The sequence below is a fragment of the Episyrphus balteatus genome, chromosome 1 (assembly GCF_945859705.1).
Source record: "Episyrphus balteatus chromosome 1, idEpiBalt1.1, whole genome shotgun sequence".
Taxonomy (NCBI): Eukaryota; Metazoa; Arthropoda; class Insecta; order Diptera; family Syrphidae; genus Episyrphus; species Episyrphus balteatus.
Genome location: NC_079134.1, coordinates 29,218,732 through 29,234,706, shown reverse-complemented (window position 1 = coordinate 29,234,706; position 15,975 = coordinate 29,218,732). Strand labels below are relative to the sequence as shown.

The 15,975-nt window shown below is 30.9% G+C and overlaps 3 protein-coding genes across 3 annotated transcripts; all 3 read left to right on the top strand.

Annotated features, from left to right (window-relative positions):
* The first annotated feature begins 1,036 nt into the window (after positions 1-1,036).
* On the top strand, positions 1,037-2,280 carry LOC129921520 (phospholipase A1-like). The gene is made up of 3 exons (XM_056003381.1): positions 1,037-1,147; positions 1,207-1,456; positions 1,514-2,280. Exons 1-3 carry the CDS (start codon positions 1,102-1,104, stop codon positions 2,229-2,231), a joined length of 1,014 nt encoding a protein of 337 aa, XP_055859356.1. The 5' UTR covers positions 1,037-1,101; the 3' UTR covers positions 2,232-2,280.
* Positions 2,281-6,917: 4,637 nt separating this feature from the next.
* LOC129911613 (phospholipase A1-like) lies at positions 6,918-8,064 on the top strand. The gene is made up of 3 exons (XM_055989504.1): positions 6,918-6,963; positions 7,028-7,277; positions 7,338-8,064. The coding sequence occupies exons 1-3, from the start codon at positions 6,918-6,920 to the stop codon at positions 8,062-8,064; spliced, it is 1,023 nt and encodes a 340-aa protein (XP_055845479.1).
* A 6,017-nt stretch (positions 8,065-14,081) lies between these two features.
* Positions 14,082-15,351, top strand: LOC129921521 (pancreatic triacylglycerol lipase-like). The gene is made up of 3 exons (XM_056003382.1): positions 14,082-14,215; positions 14,274-14,517; positions 14,577-15,351. Exons 1-3 carry the CDS (start codon positions 14,176-14,178, stop codon positions 15,286-15,288), a joined length of 996 nt encoding a protein of 331 aa, XP_055859357.1. The 5' UTR covers positions 14,082-14,175; the 3' UTR covers positions 15,289-15,351.
* Positions 15,352-15,975: the final 624 nt, after the last annotated feature.

Here is a 15,975-nt window from a genome sequence, read left to right as displayed (position 1 = left end):
TGCACCACAGCTGCCGCACTGCCATGCCATTTGGCGGAAAATTTCGGCGCATCACCGCCGCACCATTTCATTTTGAATGAAAAATTCGGTGCACCACACACGTACCTCATCTGCACCACGACTGCACCATATCCGCACCATTACATTTTGTATGAAAAATTCGCTGCACCTTAATACATAATTTTAGATTATTGAAAAATAACAAAAAAAAAAAAAAAAAAAAAACTACCGACCTTAAGGAGATTCTAACCCGAGTTTCCAGAGCAATTTCAATTTGAACGCCCAACTCGAATTGGCAATATTTCCTTTAGTCAAAATAACTTTGAATACGTTGAGGAGTTGTGGTGCACCGACTTTTTAAATAAAAAATGAAATGGTGCGGACGTGGTTTAGACGTGGTGCGGTGGCGCACAGTGGTGGTTTTGAGGAAATAAATGGTAAAAACGAAATTGGGAGTATGAATTTGTTTTTGAAATTTTGTTTGTTTTTTTTTGCCCAAAAAAAAACTATTTCTATAATTTTCAAAAAAAAAAAAAACAAAATTCTAAAAATTCTAAAATATACAAGAAATAAAATGGAATACTTAGTTTGGAGAATAAAATGTTATTTTAAAATATCTTCAAATCCGAGAAATGTCAATAATTTTTTTTCAGTGTATTTTTTCTCACCAAAATTTTCTCAAGAAATTTTTAAAATGGTGCAGCATGGTGCAGTGGTGGTGCGGCGCAATAGAAATTAGGCGTAATGAAAACACAGTGAAAATAAAATATTTTAAGGAAATTCAACTTTAGCGATATTAAAAAATCGATTCTGAAATAAAACATTTTCTTCGGCTATGTTTATTTAAATCAATCATTCTTATGTTAATAAGGTGTTTTTAAACTAGCAGTTAAACTATAAATTAACTTGAATTATAATTTTATCAAAGTTTAAATATATAACAATTAGTATCACGTCAACAAAATTACCTTCTGTTATTATCAAACCCAATTAAAATTTTTTTACTTACGTAGTTAATAACTTAGGTACAAAATAAGTCATTAAATAAATGAAACTATAAAATATTTTAAAACTCACGACATTTTTCTAACACAGAGTGCAATGAAAGTTCTTCAAAAAGTGTTCTTAGTTTCATTAGTTGCTTCTGGTGAATACATTTTTTTTTATATTTCCGACACTTGTCTGAATTTATTATTTTTTTCTTAGTTTCTTCCTTTAATTTATCATATGTTCTACCAAACACTGATCCCTGGCTGGTACCAAATTTTATAGATGGCACCCTTGTTTGGATAACAAGGGCTTTCGTTAAAGCTGAACTGGGATTGTTGGCTTTTGATCCTTATCTAGTCGAGTATTATCTATACACCCCGGCAAATCCAACAAATGGTCAAAGAATAAGACATGACGATCCTTCGTCAATACAACTTTCCAACTTCAATGCATCCCATATCACTGGGTAAGTCAGAAGTATTGAAATAAAATATCCCTTTAATTTTTTTTTTTCTTTTGACAGGATCATTCTTCACGGATACAGATCATCATCTGACGAACCTGTGTGTTCCTTAATTCGCGATGCTATTTTCAAAACTAAACGTCCACGGAATATAATTTGTATTGATTGGTCAAAAATTGCTCGAAAAACATATCCAACTGCCCGTTTTGTTGCACCCAGTGTTGGCAAGGACTTGTCAATGTTTATAAATTTTCTTCTTAAACATACTTCGATGTCAATGAAAAATCTATACGTTGTTGGTCACAGTTTGGGAGCCCATGTTGCTGGAATTGCTGGCAAGCATTTGAAGGAACAAAACAAAAGTATTCCACTGATAGTTGGATGTGATCCTGCTCTACCGTTATTCGATTACAATAATTGTTCGTCTAGACTTTGTCAAACGGATGCTGATTTTGTTGAGACCGTTCAAACTAATGGCGGTCAGTTGGGATTTCTTCGGCCTATTGGAGCTGGAACATATTATCCAAATGGTGGAATACGTCAACCTGGTTGCGGGCTTGATCTAACAGGATTTTGTTCTCATTCGAAGGCTTATTTGTATTTAGCTGAAGCAATTGAAAAAAATGATTTTCATACAATGGAATGTAAGGGTGGTTATTTGGATGCTGTGCGCAAACAATGTGGAGATACTTATAGTTCGGTGAAAATGTTAACACCTGGAACGGCGGGAGTTTTTTATGTTCCTGTTAATGCAGAACCACCTTATGGAAAAGGATAGTTTGCATGTAATTTCTAGTAGTTTTTAATAGTTGTTAGTTGGAAATTTTGAATGTTTGACTTAAAAAAAAAAACAATGAAACAATTTATAGAACTTATACAAGTACATATTTCTTAACTTTGTCTTATTAATCAAGATGGTGGAATTTTCCAATTTTTCAGCTTTACTAAGATAACGTCTTCTCAACACGTTAAGCACAGCTAGTTATAAGTACAATTATTGAAGTTAAGAAGGTAGTTATAAACATAACATAATTTTAATACATAAGTTTTGTCAAAGAAGACATAATTACACCGAAGTTTTTCGTAAAATATTACACTTTGTTGTGAAGTGAATAACTTGTAAAAACGGTAGGTATTCCTTTTGGAACAGCTTAACTTTCTACACTTACATTATTCAATTTTATCGGTCAAAGGGTCAAAAGTGCTATTGTTTGTTACCTGCTGGTCGATAATTTTTGAAACAAAAAAAAAAATCATAGTAGAATGAAACCCATTGGAAAAGGAGGTGAAAAATTAAAGGAAAAATAAATTACGGGCGAGCCGAGTTCGGGAAGTGGGTGGGTTGAGTTTTTAATGGTAAAAAATGGTATATCTCGATTTCCGGCAAAACTACAAGTTCTATGGAAAAAAGTTGTATGGCAAAGTTGTAGGTAATAAAAAGATCTACAACTTAGACATTAACAATTTTTTCACATAACCTCAAAATGTATATGAAAAATTCAAAAAACCGAGTTTTTGGTTTTTTATTTTTATCTTTTTCAAAAAGATGTTTTTTTCTACGAAATTTGGTGAAAACCTACCTTATTATGTCTCAAATACACAGTAATTATTTATTTGATTTAAAATATTAATTTTTTAACCTTATTTTGACTTAATATCAAAAAAACACCCTACTTTTCAATCGAAATAGACTCTCTAGAAAATGTTGTACATATTTTATTATAACCACTTTAAATTATAGAATTGGATCCTTTTCTCCAACTAGGAGAGGTGACCGTCTAGTTACTTGAGCCTTAGGTATGATGAATTAGGGGTTCAAATTGGTGTCAAATGAAAGATAAATAAATTTCTACTGAAAATGAAATAAAATGTATGGGTTGCACGTTCTTGTTCTTTTGGAATAAGAAGCTTAGAATTTTAAAGCTTTATGAAAAAATTATTAAAGACTATTTTTAACTTAATTTTATGAGAAACTAAACTAAAAAAAACTAAACAAACAATTTTATACCTCTTACAAAAACAGCTTTTTAAATTTAATTTCTTGTATAACAAAAAAAATTTAAAAAAAAAATTAATTGTTGGAGTTGTTTGTTTAAGAGAATTGTTTTTTTATATACTTATGAAAATTTTCAAAAAGAATTTGGTACCCTATTAAAAAAATATTAAATCAAAAAAATTCAAAAATAATTTTATTGAAAACCACAACATTTTTGTAAAAAAATTTTCATTGAAATCAATTAAGTCGTTTATTTTTAAATTAAAATCGTTACAGCCCTTTTTGAGAAACTCATTTTTTTTTTCATTTTGGTCATAGGGCTAGTACCGTTATTTCTTAAAGTTTTAGTATCTTTTCTAGGGTATAACCTATAACTTTTAGGTTTGATGTAAATGGATTTAATAGTTTAGGCTGCAGTTCGAAAAAAAACACACAGACAAACAGACATAATTGCGAGACCCAGTTTTTTAGCATTTAAAGTCATTTTTTATAAGTATCTCGAGTTCAATCCTAAACTTGCCTATATCGCTATTTACCCTATTCAAATAAAAAAACGAACACACCAAAAAATATTTGTGCAACAAAAATGTTTGATTTTTTTTTTATACAATAAAATGTTTAAATATACACTTAACTTTAGCTGAGAATTTTTTTTATTAAAAAATGTAATTAAAAAAAGGGCTATAGTGTTCGGCAACAATACTTAAATGCTAAAGAAGACCAAAAACACCTATTTTTTTAGCCAAAATGTGTAAAATTGGACCAATTCCAGTCAAATAAAGGTTCATTTTCGGAAAAAATACTAACAGACATTTTTTTTTTCAAATCTTGTTTCGTGCAATCTACATCAAAAGTTTTCAAAATCAGAGCTGTTCGCTAATATAATTTGCTTTAGTTACCCCACTATCATATATCATATATATAATATTTGCAAAATTTAAAAAAATATACAATGTTATCATACTATACAGATACATATGATGATTTCGAGGTATTTTTTAATGTTGATTCCAAAAATTCAAGGCAATCTGACATCTCTGAAAAAAGTAATACCTACCTCTTTTTAATATGTCAACTGTCAACCCGTATTATCGTAACAGTTAGCAAATTTACTGCCGAAAACTCTTTAAAGCAGTCATGTCAAACTCAATGGTTACTAGGGGCCAAAACAGAGAGATCTATGTAAATTTTTATGGGCAGCAAAAAAGTTAAACTAGAATTTTTATAAAACAAATTTATAAAAATAAGAAGAATTGAAACATTAATGTTTTCTTCCTGATACCTAGAATCTCTTATTTATTACCATTTTTGCCACAAGTCCAAGGTGTAAGTTAAGCTGGATCTTATTGCTCTTGATAATAAAAATATCTGCTCGCATTGGAAGGTTGTGTAAAATTTGCAAACGATTGTAGGGATATGGCAGTTTTAAATTGTGCCAAATCTGACTGAAAAAGACTTATAAAATTGGTCACATCCACTTCATAGATATTTGGAACTTACTTCGGAGTCACACAAAATCACAAAGAATGCCATATCTAGGGCATTCATGATTTAACCTACCGTTGGGTTAAATAAGAACATTCGCTTCCTAATTCACTAGATCTTATAAATTTATAATTTTGTTTTCATATTTATTTGTTCATTAAAAAAAAGAGGTTGTCTGTAAAGCCGATTTACGGACGATGATTTTAAGTGATAACGTCGTCAGAAAACAGGTTGTGTGCTTTTGTTTAAAATGAGTTAATTGAAGCGTTTACTTATTTCAAACAATCATAATTTACAAGAAAAAGCTAAAAAAAAAATACTTTTTTTATTTTCTCATTATATTAATTTTTTTTATTTTAAAAGCTTACAAAAATAATTATGCAATTTAAAAGCTAAGTATTTCTTTTTAAGAATAAAACCATTTTTAAATTTTTACAATGCGCAAAAAGTATAAAAATAATTTATTGAAAACAATCATTTTCATCAAAAAAAGCAAAAAAAAACATGAATTTTTATCTTCTCATGTCATTAATATCATTTTTTTCCCTAACAACCTATACAAATTTTCTGAAAAAACATCTGAAAACTTATTGTCTTGTCTTAGTCCAAAATATATATATCGATCAGGTCTATGAGACATCTACAAAAAGAGCTAGAATTTTTTGAACTTGATCAAATTTCATTAAAAAAAGCAAAAAAAAAACATTTATTTTTATGTTCTCAGGCTATGGAATCATTTTTTTGTTTGACAACCTATACAAAATATATACCATGTGAAAGCTTATTATTTCATCTTTCATATGACGTATCAATCTCATTTCAAAGATGCCTACAAGAGAAGTTAGAATTTTTTATAGTCAACCATGTCGAATATTTCCAGACTGAGATTACGATACTTCCCACACTGGTGGCTATTTGGGGGGAAACAGATCTCCACTGGTGTTTTGAGGTTTTTCGCAAGTTTCTTGATTTAACATTGTTTAGCTTGTAGTTAGTTTACCGTTATGTGTTATATACAAAATGAAAGGTAATTGTATCAGGATGCTCATAAAAGGATCAGGATTAATAAAATTTGTATCTGCTCTTGGTCAAAAGTTATAACTTGTTGAATTCTAAAATTTTATTTTACCGTTATCTCAAAATTATGTTTACGAAAATGATTGAAACTTCGCCCACATATTATCGTAGTCATGGTCAATCATTACTTGATATACTTTATTCCTGTATCTATTAGAAAAAAAAGATAAAAATAAAAAACGATGAAAATCGGTTTAAAACGGTCAAAAAACGTGTTTTTTTAAAACTTGTTTCTTCCGTTTTTCAGTCAAAACTCAATGAACGATTCCAATTTTGCACATGTATGCATAAGGCTAAAACCTACATGTCCTATAAGTTTGAGATTTTTTGAACCCTCCACAAAATTACCCAAAAATACCCCTAAAAAACAAGGTGTTTTTCAAAAATTCATATTTCGAAGTTTCAATCCGTATCAGACGCCTAATTCAAAATTATCTAAAATGTCGACGGTCGCAAATTTGATATACATGCTTTAATGGTTATGAGAACCAGTAACCAAATTTTGCATCTCAACTTAGCAGTCAGTTCATGTATTTGTATGAAGCATTGGATTGAAAAAATCGATTTCTGAAACAACACATTGCATCTTCTTGAGTAATGTATATTTTTTACCCAATTATACTTATTTTTAATTAGCTCTTAAACTAGAAATTAAAAATAAATTAGCTAAAATTATCATTTATTAGTAAAAGTATAACAATTAATATCACGTCAATTTGCAACAAAATAATAATAAATTTTAAAATAGTAAAACCCTTTTAAATATATACGCATACTCACTCACTGACGTATATCTAAATACCTCAATTAAGATGCCAGTATCAAAATGAGCCATTAAATAAATGAAACTATAAAAGCCTTTTGAAACATTACCTATGACTTGACATTTTTAAAACCCAGAGTGCAATGAAAGTTCTTCAAAAAGTGTTCTTAGTTTCCTTAGTTGCTTCTGGTTAGTAATTTTTTTTTTTATTAAGTTTTGATCCTTATTTTATTTGTTCTCATCCTTCCTTTAGCTTCTTCCTTTAATTTATCATATTCTCTACCAGACACTGATCCGTGGCTTGTACCAAATTTTATAGATGGTACACTTGTTTGGATAACAAAGGCTTTCGTAAAAGCTGAACTAGGACTCATGGCATTAGATCCTTATTTAGTCGAATACTATTTATATACCCCTAAGAATCCTACAAATGCTCAACGAATAAGACAGGACGATCCTTCGTCCATACAAAATTCTAACTTTAATGCATCCATTCCAACAAGGTTATTGAAATTTCTTGAAAAAAGGTATTTTCTAAACATTTTGTTTTATTGTTTCTACAGGATCATACTTCATGGATACAGATCATCATCTGACGCACCTGTATGTTCCTTAATTCGCGATGCAATTTTTAATACAGGACGCAGCCGAAATATAATTTGTATTGATTGGTCAAAAATTGCCCAAAAAACATATCCAACTGCCCGTTTTGTTGCACCCAGTGTTGGAGAGGATTTATCCGAATTTGTAAATTTTCTTTTAAAAAATACTAAGATGTCAATTGATGATCTGGATTTTGTTGGTCATAGTTTGGGAGCACATGTTGGTGGAATTGCTGCAAAACACTTAAAGAAACAAAATAAAACAATTCGACTGATAATTGGATGTGATCCTGCACTGCCTTTATTCGATTACAATGATTGTTCTTCCAGACTTTGTCACACAGATGCCAAGTATGTCGAATCCATTCAAACTAATGGCGGACGTTTGGGTTTTCTTAGGCCCATTGGCGCTGGTGCATTTTATCCAAATGGTGGAGTGAGTCAACCTGGGTGCGGAATTGATCCAATTGGTGCATGCTCACATTCAAAGTCTTACATGTATTTAGCTGAAGCTATTGAGAAAAATGATTTTCCTACAATGAAATGTAAGAATGGTTATTTGAGTGCTGTGGCCAAACGATGTGGAAATACTTATAGTTCGGTGAAAATGGCAGCAGTTGCAAATATTGGAGCTAAGGGAGTTTTTTATGTCCCAGTAAATGCAGAACCACCTTATGGAAAAGGATAAAATAGTTTTGTTCTAAATACATAAAAAATATTAGATTAAGTGATAAGTGTGAGGTCTATTTATGTGGTTTTTAAAAGTTGAGTTTTGTTTTTTTCTACAACACTGTTGTTTTGTTTGTTATAATTATATATAAAATTTTAAATAGGTTAAAATTTAAGTGTAAGATGTTTAATTTATATTTATCATAGCTGATGGTAATTTGTTGGATTCAAGCCTCATTTAATTTGACTTCGCACCTTATTCCTGTTAAAGGATCTCTGCGTCTGCGTTTCCTCGACCTCATTGTCTCTATTCTCCTGATCAGAGATGTTGTTATTTCCTTATTATTATTATACGGTTAGGACCAGGGTTCGAAGGTTTTCAAAAAAAATCTCCTTTTTTTGGCACCAAAACGTTTATTTTTCGCCTTTTTCGTAAAAAAAAATCACCTTTTTTGCAGAAAAAAAATGCAAGTAGCTATTTATTTTTTTACTTAAATCTTTTTTTAAACATATTAATTTTGTATTTAATTTATTCATAAAAATAAAAACTTTATAATGGACATAAGTAAATAAAAAAAAATTAACAAAAATGAAACTCAAAATACATTATTTCATTTTCAAACAAAAAACAGTCAAAATAAAATTTATGAAGTATGGAACTACTTCATAAATTTTATTTTGAGGGTAAACGGTAAATCTAAAATATCATTAATCCAGTCAAATAAGGATTTAACCTCGGAATGAATGTTAGTAGAAATTTTTTTTGCTCAATATCTTCCTTTTGCCATTCTATAACATAACTCAAAAGTCTAGAAAAATCTTATGTCCGCTTGTCGCGATTTCAAGGTCAAATCGCGAAATGGAGATTTTCAAAATTAGCTAAATTAGGGAAATTTTGGGCACTAAAAAACATCCTGGTACAATCTTGGAATTAGTGCTAATAGGCTAATTTTTTTGTTTCTATCTTTGTTTGGATATTCTATAACTTATGTCAAAAATCTAAAAAAATCTCATGACCGCAAGTTCTTATTTTCCAGGTTAAACTAAGTAAGGTGCAGATTTAAAAAAAATAATAAGAAAATTTTAGATTCTTATATGTATACCAACATAACCCATATCATTTCAAGGTATTTTTTAACGCTGATTCCAACAGAACCCACAAACAAATCAATATGACCAGACCATCCCTGAAAAGTAATGCACCTTATTCATGTTGATCTGACACAAATATCCGAAGAGTAGTTTTTCAATTTTTTCAAATCTGCACCTTATCTTCAAACCAAGAAAATTAGGACTTGCGGACATGAGATTTTTTTAGATTTTTGAGGGTAGTTAAAGAATATCCAAACAAAGATTAAAATGAAAAATTAGCCTATTAGCACTTATTCCTAAGATGAACATGAATCTTCTTTAGTGCATATCCTAAAATTTGCCCCTCCATCAAAAAATAACATTATTTCGTAGGTATATATATTTTTTGTAATGGATTGTTTTAATTTTTAATAATGATGGATTCTAAGATCTTCATGCAAAATTTGGTTCATCTACCATAACTTTTAAGGGTTTTTCGGCAGTAAGTTTGCAACTGTTATAATAATATGAGTTGACAGATGAAAAACAGGTATAACTTTTTCCAGAGACGTCAGATTGTCTTGATTTTAGATTTTTAGATTTTAGAATCAGCATTAAAAAATACCTTGAAATCATGTATCATATGTGTATATAATACCATAGCCTATTTTTGCTAATTTTGAAAATCTCCATTTCGCGATTTGACCTTGAAATCGCGACAAGCGGACATGAGATTTTTCTAGACTTTTGAGATATGTTATAGAATGGTAAAAGGAAGATATTGATCAAAAAAAATTTCTACTAACATTCATTCCGAGATTTACCCCTTTTTTCTCCTTATTTTACTGTATTACATTGCTAATTTAATAAAAACTGAATATTATTTTCTATATTTAATGTATTTTTGTAAATCATAGAGTATTTATGCCGATTAAGGCAGGCTTTTTTAACAACGATGTCTTAAAAATGTATAAGTATTTTTTTTACTGCCGCGGCTGCTGGTTGAAAATTTCGTTTGATATACCCAAAAAAGTACAGATTCCCTTAATTAAATATTTTGAGGAGTTAATTAAAAAATGGAAGCACCCTAGTTTTTAGTAGAGCTGTCAAATTAAAAAATCCACTTAGCGTGGAATACGATAGTTTATTTCCAAATTAAGTTTTATTTAAATTGATTCCATTGTTCAAAGATTGTGTCTAACGTTTTTGTAAGCTTAAATGTTTCCCCTTTTAGATATTTTTTCCCCTTTTTTATCCCCGTCCAATATTTTATCCCTTTCGTCTAAGAAAATCGGCAAAAATGGTGATTTTCCCCTCAACCTTGGAACCCTGGTTGGGACGTATTCATCTCCTTTTGAAACCACAATCTATGGGCTTTAAGCTTAAAATGAATCATTTTTATCGAAGGAACATTGCATTTCTTTTTAGAAAAAAGAGGATTGTTGAAATATGTTATTGATTGATGTATAGTTCTAGTTTTAGATATCAGAAAGATATAGGTACTACCACATGGTCAGTGGATTGTAAAAAGTTTGTCTAAATAGTGATAGTGTCGTTCACTGAGCTGATTGAAAGAGTTTCAAAGAGTTACCAACTTGGAAACGATGATCGGTTTCACTGAGAGCTCATCAACGTCTTGGAAGAAAACTTTTCCAAGTAATTGGTACTTGGTATTGCATGAGCAGTTAGTAAAAAATAAGGCGAGAAACTTTAATAGGTAGTATTATGTGGTGTGCCAAGCTTTACTACACATCCCCTAGCAGCCATGTAAAGGTTTCTTCAATTCTGGTTAAGTTCTGTCTAGGTCACCTTTGATTTAATTATTCTACGAAGAAGGACAGAAATGTGCATTTCGAAACTCCTAGAGGATGTTATTACTTTCTTTTGCCGATTCATGGAGTGAACATGGAAATTTGGTTTTGTTTTTAAAAAAGAAAAGTTCTATTTGTCACTGGTTGACAAACAGCCCACCAGTGGTTCGGCAATCAAGTAATTTTTGATCGTGTTGCGGTTTTAATTCGGCGGAATTTCATTTTTACTCGGGAAGTTGCTTTGGCTATGTCTTGAGAACCTAGCCAAAGCGTCCTGAGCAGAATCGGATCTGATTTGTGAAAGTAGATTTTCAATTTGTAATAATCTTTTAAATTATTTCTATTTTCGTGACTTTCTTTAATATAATTTTAACTCCTCACGTTCACATAGGAGTTAAAATAATAAATAATCCTTTATATCACTGATTCTTATAGAAGTAACAATGCAAAAGAATTCTAATAACCGGAGTAAAAAATATATTTTTGACGTGATAACGTCTTATAAATCGATGAACCATGGCAGCCACCACAAAAAAGTGACGCCATTTTCTAACGTTACACTCTCGCACTTTCGCAGTCCGGCAAAAAATTTCAATTAAAAATTAAAAATAAACTATTAGCGATACAAAAATCTTCTATAGCTTATTTGAAAGATAATAACCTAAAGCTTAATCCAAATGAAGGATTTTTAAAAATTCCGTCATTTAATAGGGTAAACAGGGGTAAAACGGAAAGATGAAATTTGGGCTAAAATCTAAACGCGAAGTCGTAGAGGATTGATTTTTTTGTTATAGATAGATGAGGTTAATTTAAGAATAAGAAAAAATTTTAAAAAATTTTGAAACTAAGCTAAAACGTTTTGTTTGAATGTTGTACATGTGTTGGGGCTATGACAAAATGATGATTTTGGGTAAAGGACATTTTTTTTGACAATTCTAAAGATGCCAGGTGAAAGATGAGGGAAAAAAAATTAGGCATCTTTGGGGCGTTCAAAAAATCTCAAACTTTTGGCCTTATGCATACATGTGCAAAAACTTGGAATCATTTAGTGAGTTTTGACTGAATAACGGAAGAAACAAGTTTTTAAAAAAACACGTTTTTGACCGTTTTTAACCGCTTTTCATAGTTTTTTATTTTTATCTTTTTTTCTTTAATAGATACAGGAATAAATAATACGGAGTAATGATATACCATGACTACGACTATATGTGTGCGAAGTTTCAATCGTTTTTGTAAACACAATTTTGAGATAACGGTAAAATAAAATTTTTGAATTCAACAGGTTATAGCTTTTGACCAAGAGCAGATAGAAATTAATGAGCATCCTGATACAATTACCTTTCATTTGGTATATCACACATAACGGTAGACTAACTACAAGCTACACAATGTTAAATCAAGAAACTTGCGAAAAACCTGAAAACACCAGTGGAGATCTGTTTCCCCCAGAACAGCCACCAGTGTGGGAAATACCGTAATCTCAATCTGCAAATTCGACATGGTTGACTTTAAAAAACTCTAACTTCTCTTGTAGGCATCTTTGAAATGAGGATGATACGTCATTTGAAATGTGAAATAATAAGCTTTCACATGGTTTACATTTTTTTATAGGTTGTCAAACAAAAAAATTGATTCCATAGCCTGAGAACATACAAATAATTGTTTTTTTTTGCTTTTTTTTAATGAAATTTGATTGAGTTCAAAAAATTCTAGCTCTTTTTGAAGATGTCTCATAGACCTGATCGATATATATACTTTGAAGTAAGCTTTCAGATGGTATAACATTTTTTATAGGTTGTCAGGTAAAAAAATGGAATTAATGACGTTAGAAGATAAAAATTCATGTTTTTCCTTTTTTGATGAAAATGATTGTTTTCAATAAATTATTTTTATACTTTTTGCGCATTGCAAAAATTTAAAAATGATTTTATTCTTAAGAAGAAATACTTGGCTTTTAAATTGCATATTTTTTTTTTGTAACCTTTTAAAATAAAAAAATTAATATAATGAGAAAGTAAAAAAGGTATTTTTTTTTTTGGCTTTTTCTTGTAAATTATGATTGTTTGAAAAAAGTAAACGCTTCAATTGACTCATTTTAAACAAAAGCACACAACCTGTTTTCTGATGACGTTATCACGTAAAATCATCGTCCGTAAACCGGCTTTACGGACAGCCTCTTTTTTTTAAACGGAATCTCCCTACGAAACCTTATCTTTTTGGATATAAAAATTGCACTATACGCTGCGTGCGGTTATGGTGCCGTGATTAGCGCTTAAAAAGTTGCGTGGCGTTGGTTCAGTGGAATTCCATTTACTCCGGAACCTCCATTCTAAAGAGAATCGGTGAGCTCACCAAATATTTTGAAGAAAATGCTTGAAGTCCACCTTTTGACTATTCCATCTAAAAATCTTATTTATCTGCTGAAACAGATCCCGTATCCCGTATAAACGCTTGAATCTGGTCTGTGTAGAGCTAAAATTTTGGTATTATGTTGCATAAGACCAGTTCTTTATATTTTTATAAAGTTCCAATCATTGTTTGCTAAACGGTGTCAAACATCTTTTGGGAACATGAACATTGACATTCTAAAACGGTAAATTCTTCAACACAGCTCTAAAAGTACCTGTTGTAGAAAAAAAAAAAAACTACCTCAATACTTATACGTTATTAGGTAAAAGGTGATTCCCAACAATTCTTGGTACAAAAATAGAGATAGTTGTATCGATAATGGAAAACTCAAGGTCAAAATACTTAAAATTCTCTGCAGCGGATAAAGTTTACTATTGCATTCTAGCTATCTATTTAGAAATCTTCTTGTTGGAGAAAGTTCATTTAAATGAACTTAAGATACCAACTTATCTTGAAAGGTATACGTCAAAACAACTGTTTACATTTTCTATTACAACATTGTGTCTGTAGAAATTCTTGCACTTAAAGTATTTGCGTGCTAGTCGCATATTATTCTTGCACTTAAATTCTAATAGACCCCCTTATGACGATAGTAATATTTTCGAAAAAATCAAAGAGGTCTACAACATGTGCCTTGAGCCACTTGGAATTGAAGAGGATAGGTACTAAAATAATTATATTAAGTGGACATAAATAAAACTGTAAAGTACAGTACACAAATTAATTATTATTAATATTTGTAAACCCTTGAAAAGATAGTGAAATTGCAAGCCCTGAGGGTATATAAAACAGACACACTTTCTAGCTGTTCTAAGTTTCTGAACTTATTTCAGTTCACAATGAAAAGTCTTATATTATTCGCTGCCATTTTTGCAGCAGGTATATTGAAAAACTTTTAAGTTTGAGTGAAATGTATAACTAATTTTGTTTTCCAAAGTGTCTGCACTTCCTAGAGGCAATGATACTGAGCCTAAAGGTTGGTATGTTCCAGTTAAAGGCGGAAAGTTCCAATGGGTTTCGAGGGACGAGTACGAAAATGCACCAGTTCCGGAAATGAGAAAAAGTGCTGAAGTGAAATTCTATTTGTACACCAAGTCTAATCCTACAAGTCCCAAACAACTGTATTTGAATGATAAAGGAACTCTGTCAAGTTCCAACTTCCGTGGTTCCTTACCAACAAGGTAATATCAATTCAAGACTTTTTTTTATTTGAAATTGCATGGATTTTTAACCTTTGCAGAGTTATAATTCACGGATGGGAAAATGATTTCAAATCTGCCGTTAACACTGACATTCGTTCTGCCCTCCTCAATATTGGGTCGTTTAACGTTATCTGTGTCGATTGGAGTGACAAGTCTGTTTCGCTGAATTACGCTGGTTCTAAAAATGCTGTACCAGATGTAGGCCGACAAGTTGCTAATTTCCTTGACTTCCTTAGCGCTCAAGGTGGTATGTCTTTCAATAAGCTGACCATCATTGGACACAGTTTGGGAGCTCATGTTGCTGGATTTACTGGTAAACAAGTGACCAGAGGCAAAGTGAATACTATTATCGGTCTAGACCCTGCTTATCCCCTCTTCAGCTATTCGGATAGTTCGAAGAGGTTATCCAGCAGCGATGCTACATATGTGGAATCTATTCAAACTAGTGGAAGTTTGTTGGGCTTCTTGGAACCCATTGGCAAGGCTGCTTTCTATCCAAATGGAGGCAAATCGCAACCAGGATGTGGAATTGATTTAACCGGATCATGTGCTCACTCAAGGTCTTACCAATACTATGCCGAAGCAGTCCAAAGAAACAATTTCAAAAGTATCGGCTGCTCAGATTATAACGCTGCTGTTAAAAACAAGTGTGGAAATTCGTTCAGCAATATCAGAATGGGTACTGGCTATGGCAATTCTGGAGTTTTTTATGTTCCAATTAACAAAAAATCTCCATATGGAACGGGCTAAGTTTTCAAATTGATTGAATTAAATTGATAACGGACTTTCTTTTTCTAATAAAAAAGTGTATTTTTTTTTCTCTGATTTATGGTGAAACAATGTGAATAGGCACATTCCGTCGCACTATCAAGTTCAGGTATCAAGATTTTTTTTGAAGTAGGTACTATATCGTACGACTTTTTTTTATCTTTCTAGACAAAAAATGCGCATGATTTTTTCAGAAATAATGTAGTTCAAGTTGAGATATAAAAAGAAATGAACTAAATTTCTTATGGTCATTTGCAGAAGTTTTCTTATCTTGACTGAAAAAACGTGGTCGATAACTATTTTTTTTTTTTGTTATCAGAACACGCCTCTATTGTTCTTGTTTACACATAATAATAACTATTATGTATGTTTTTCTTTTCAAAATTGCTTACGCTTTATTTTATAAACAAATTGGACAAGGGAAAATACGAAAAAGCTCAAGACATCAATATTTTTGTTGACTTTTAATAAGTTGACTATGAATGGACAGCTGCCGGACAGAAATCATGATTGTAATCATGATTTCAATCATTGTTGAATTATTACGATTATGATTTATGAGACGCATTTTACTCCTTCAACAAAAATGATTGTTTTATTTTGAAGGGTTTGGAAATTCTAAAGTCACATAATACAAACAAAACAGTATTATAATTTGCAAGTAATTGG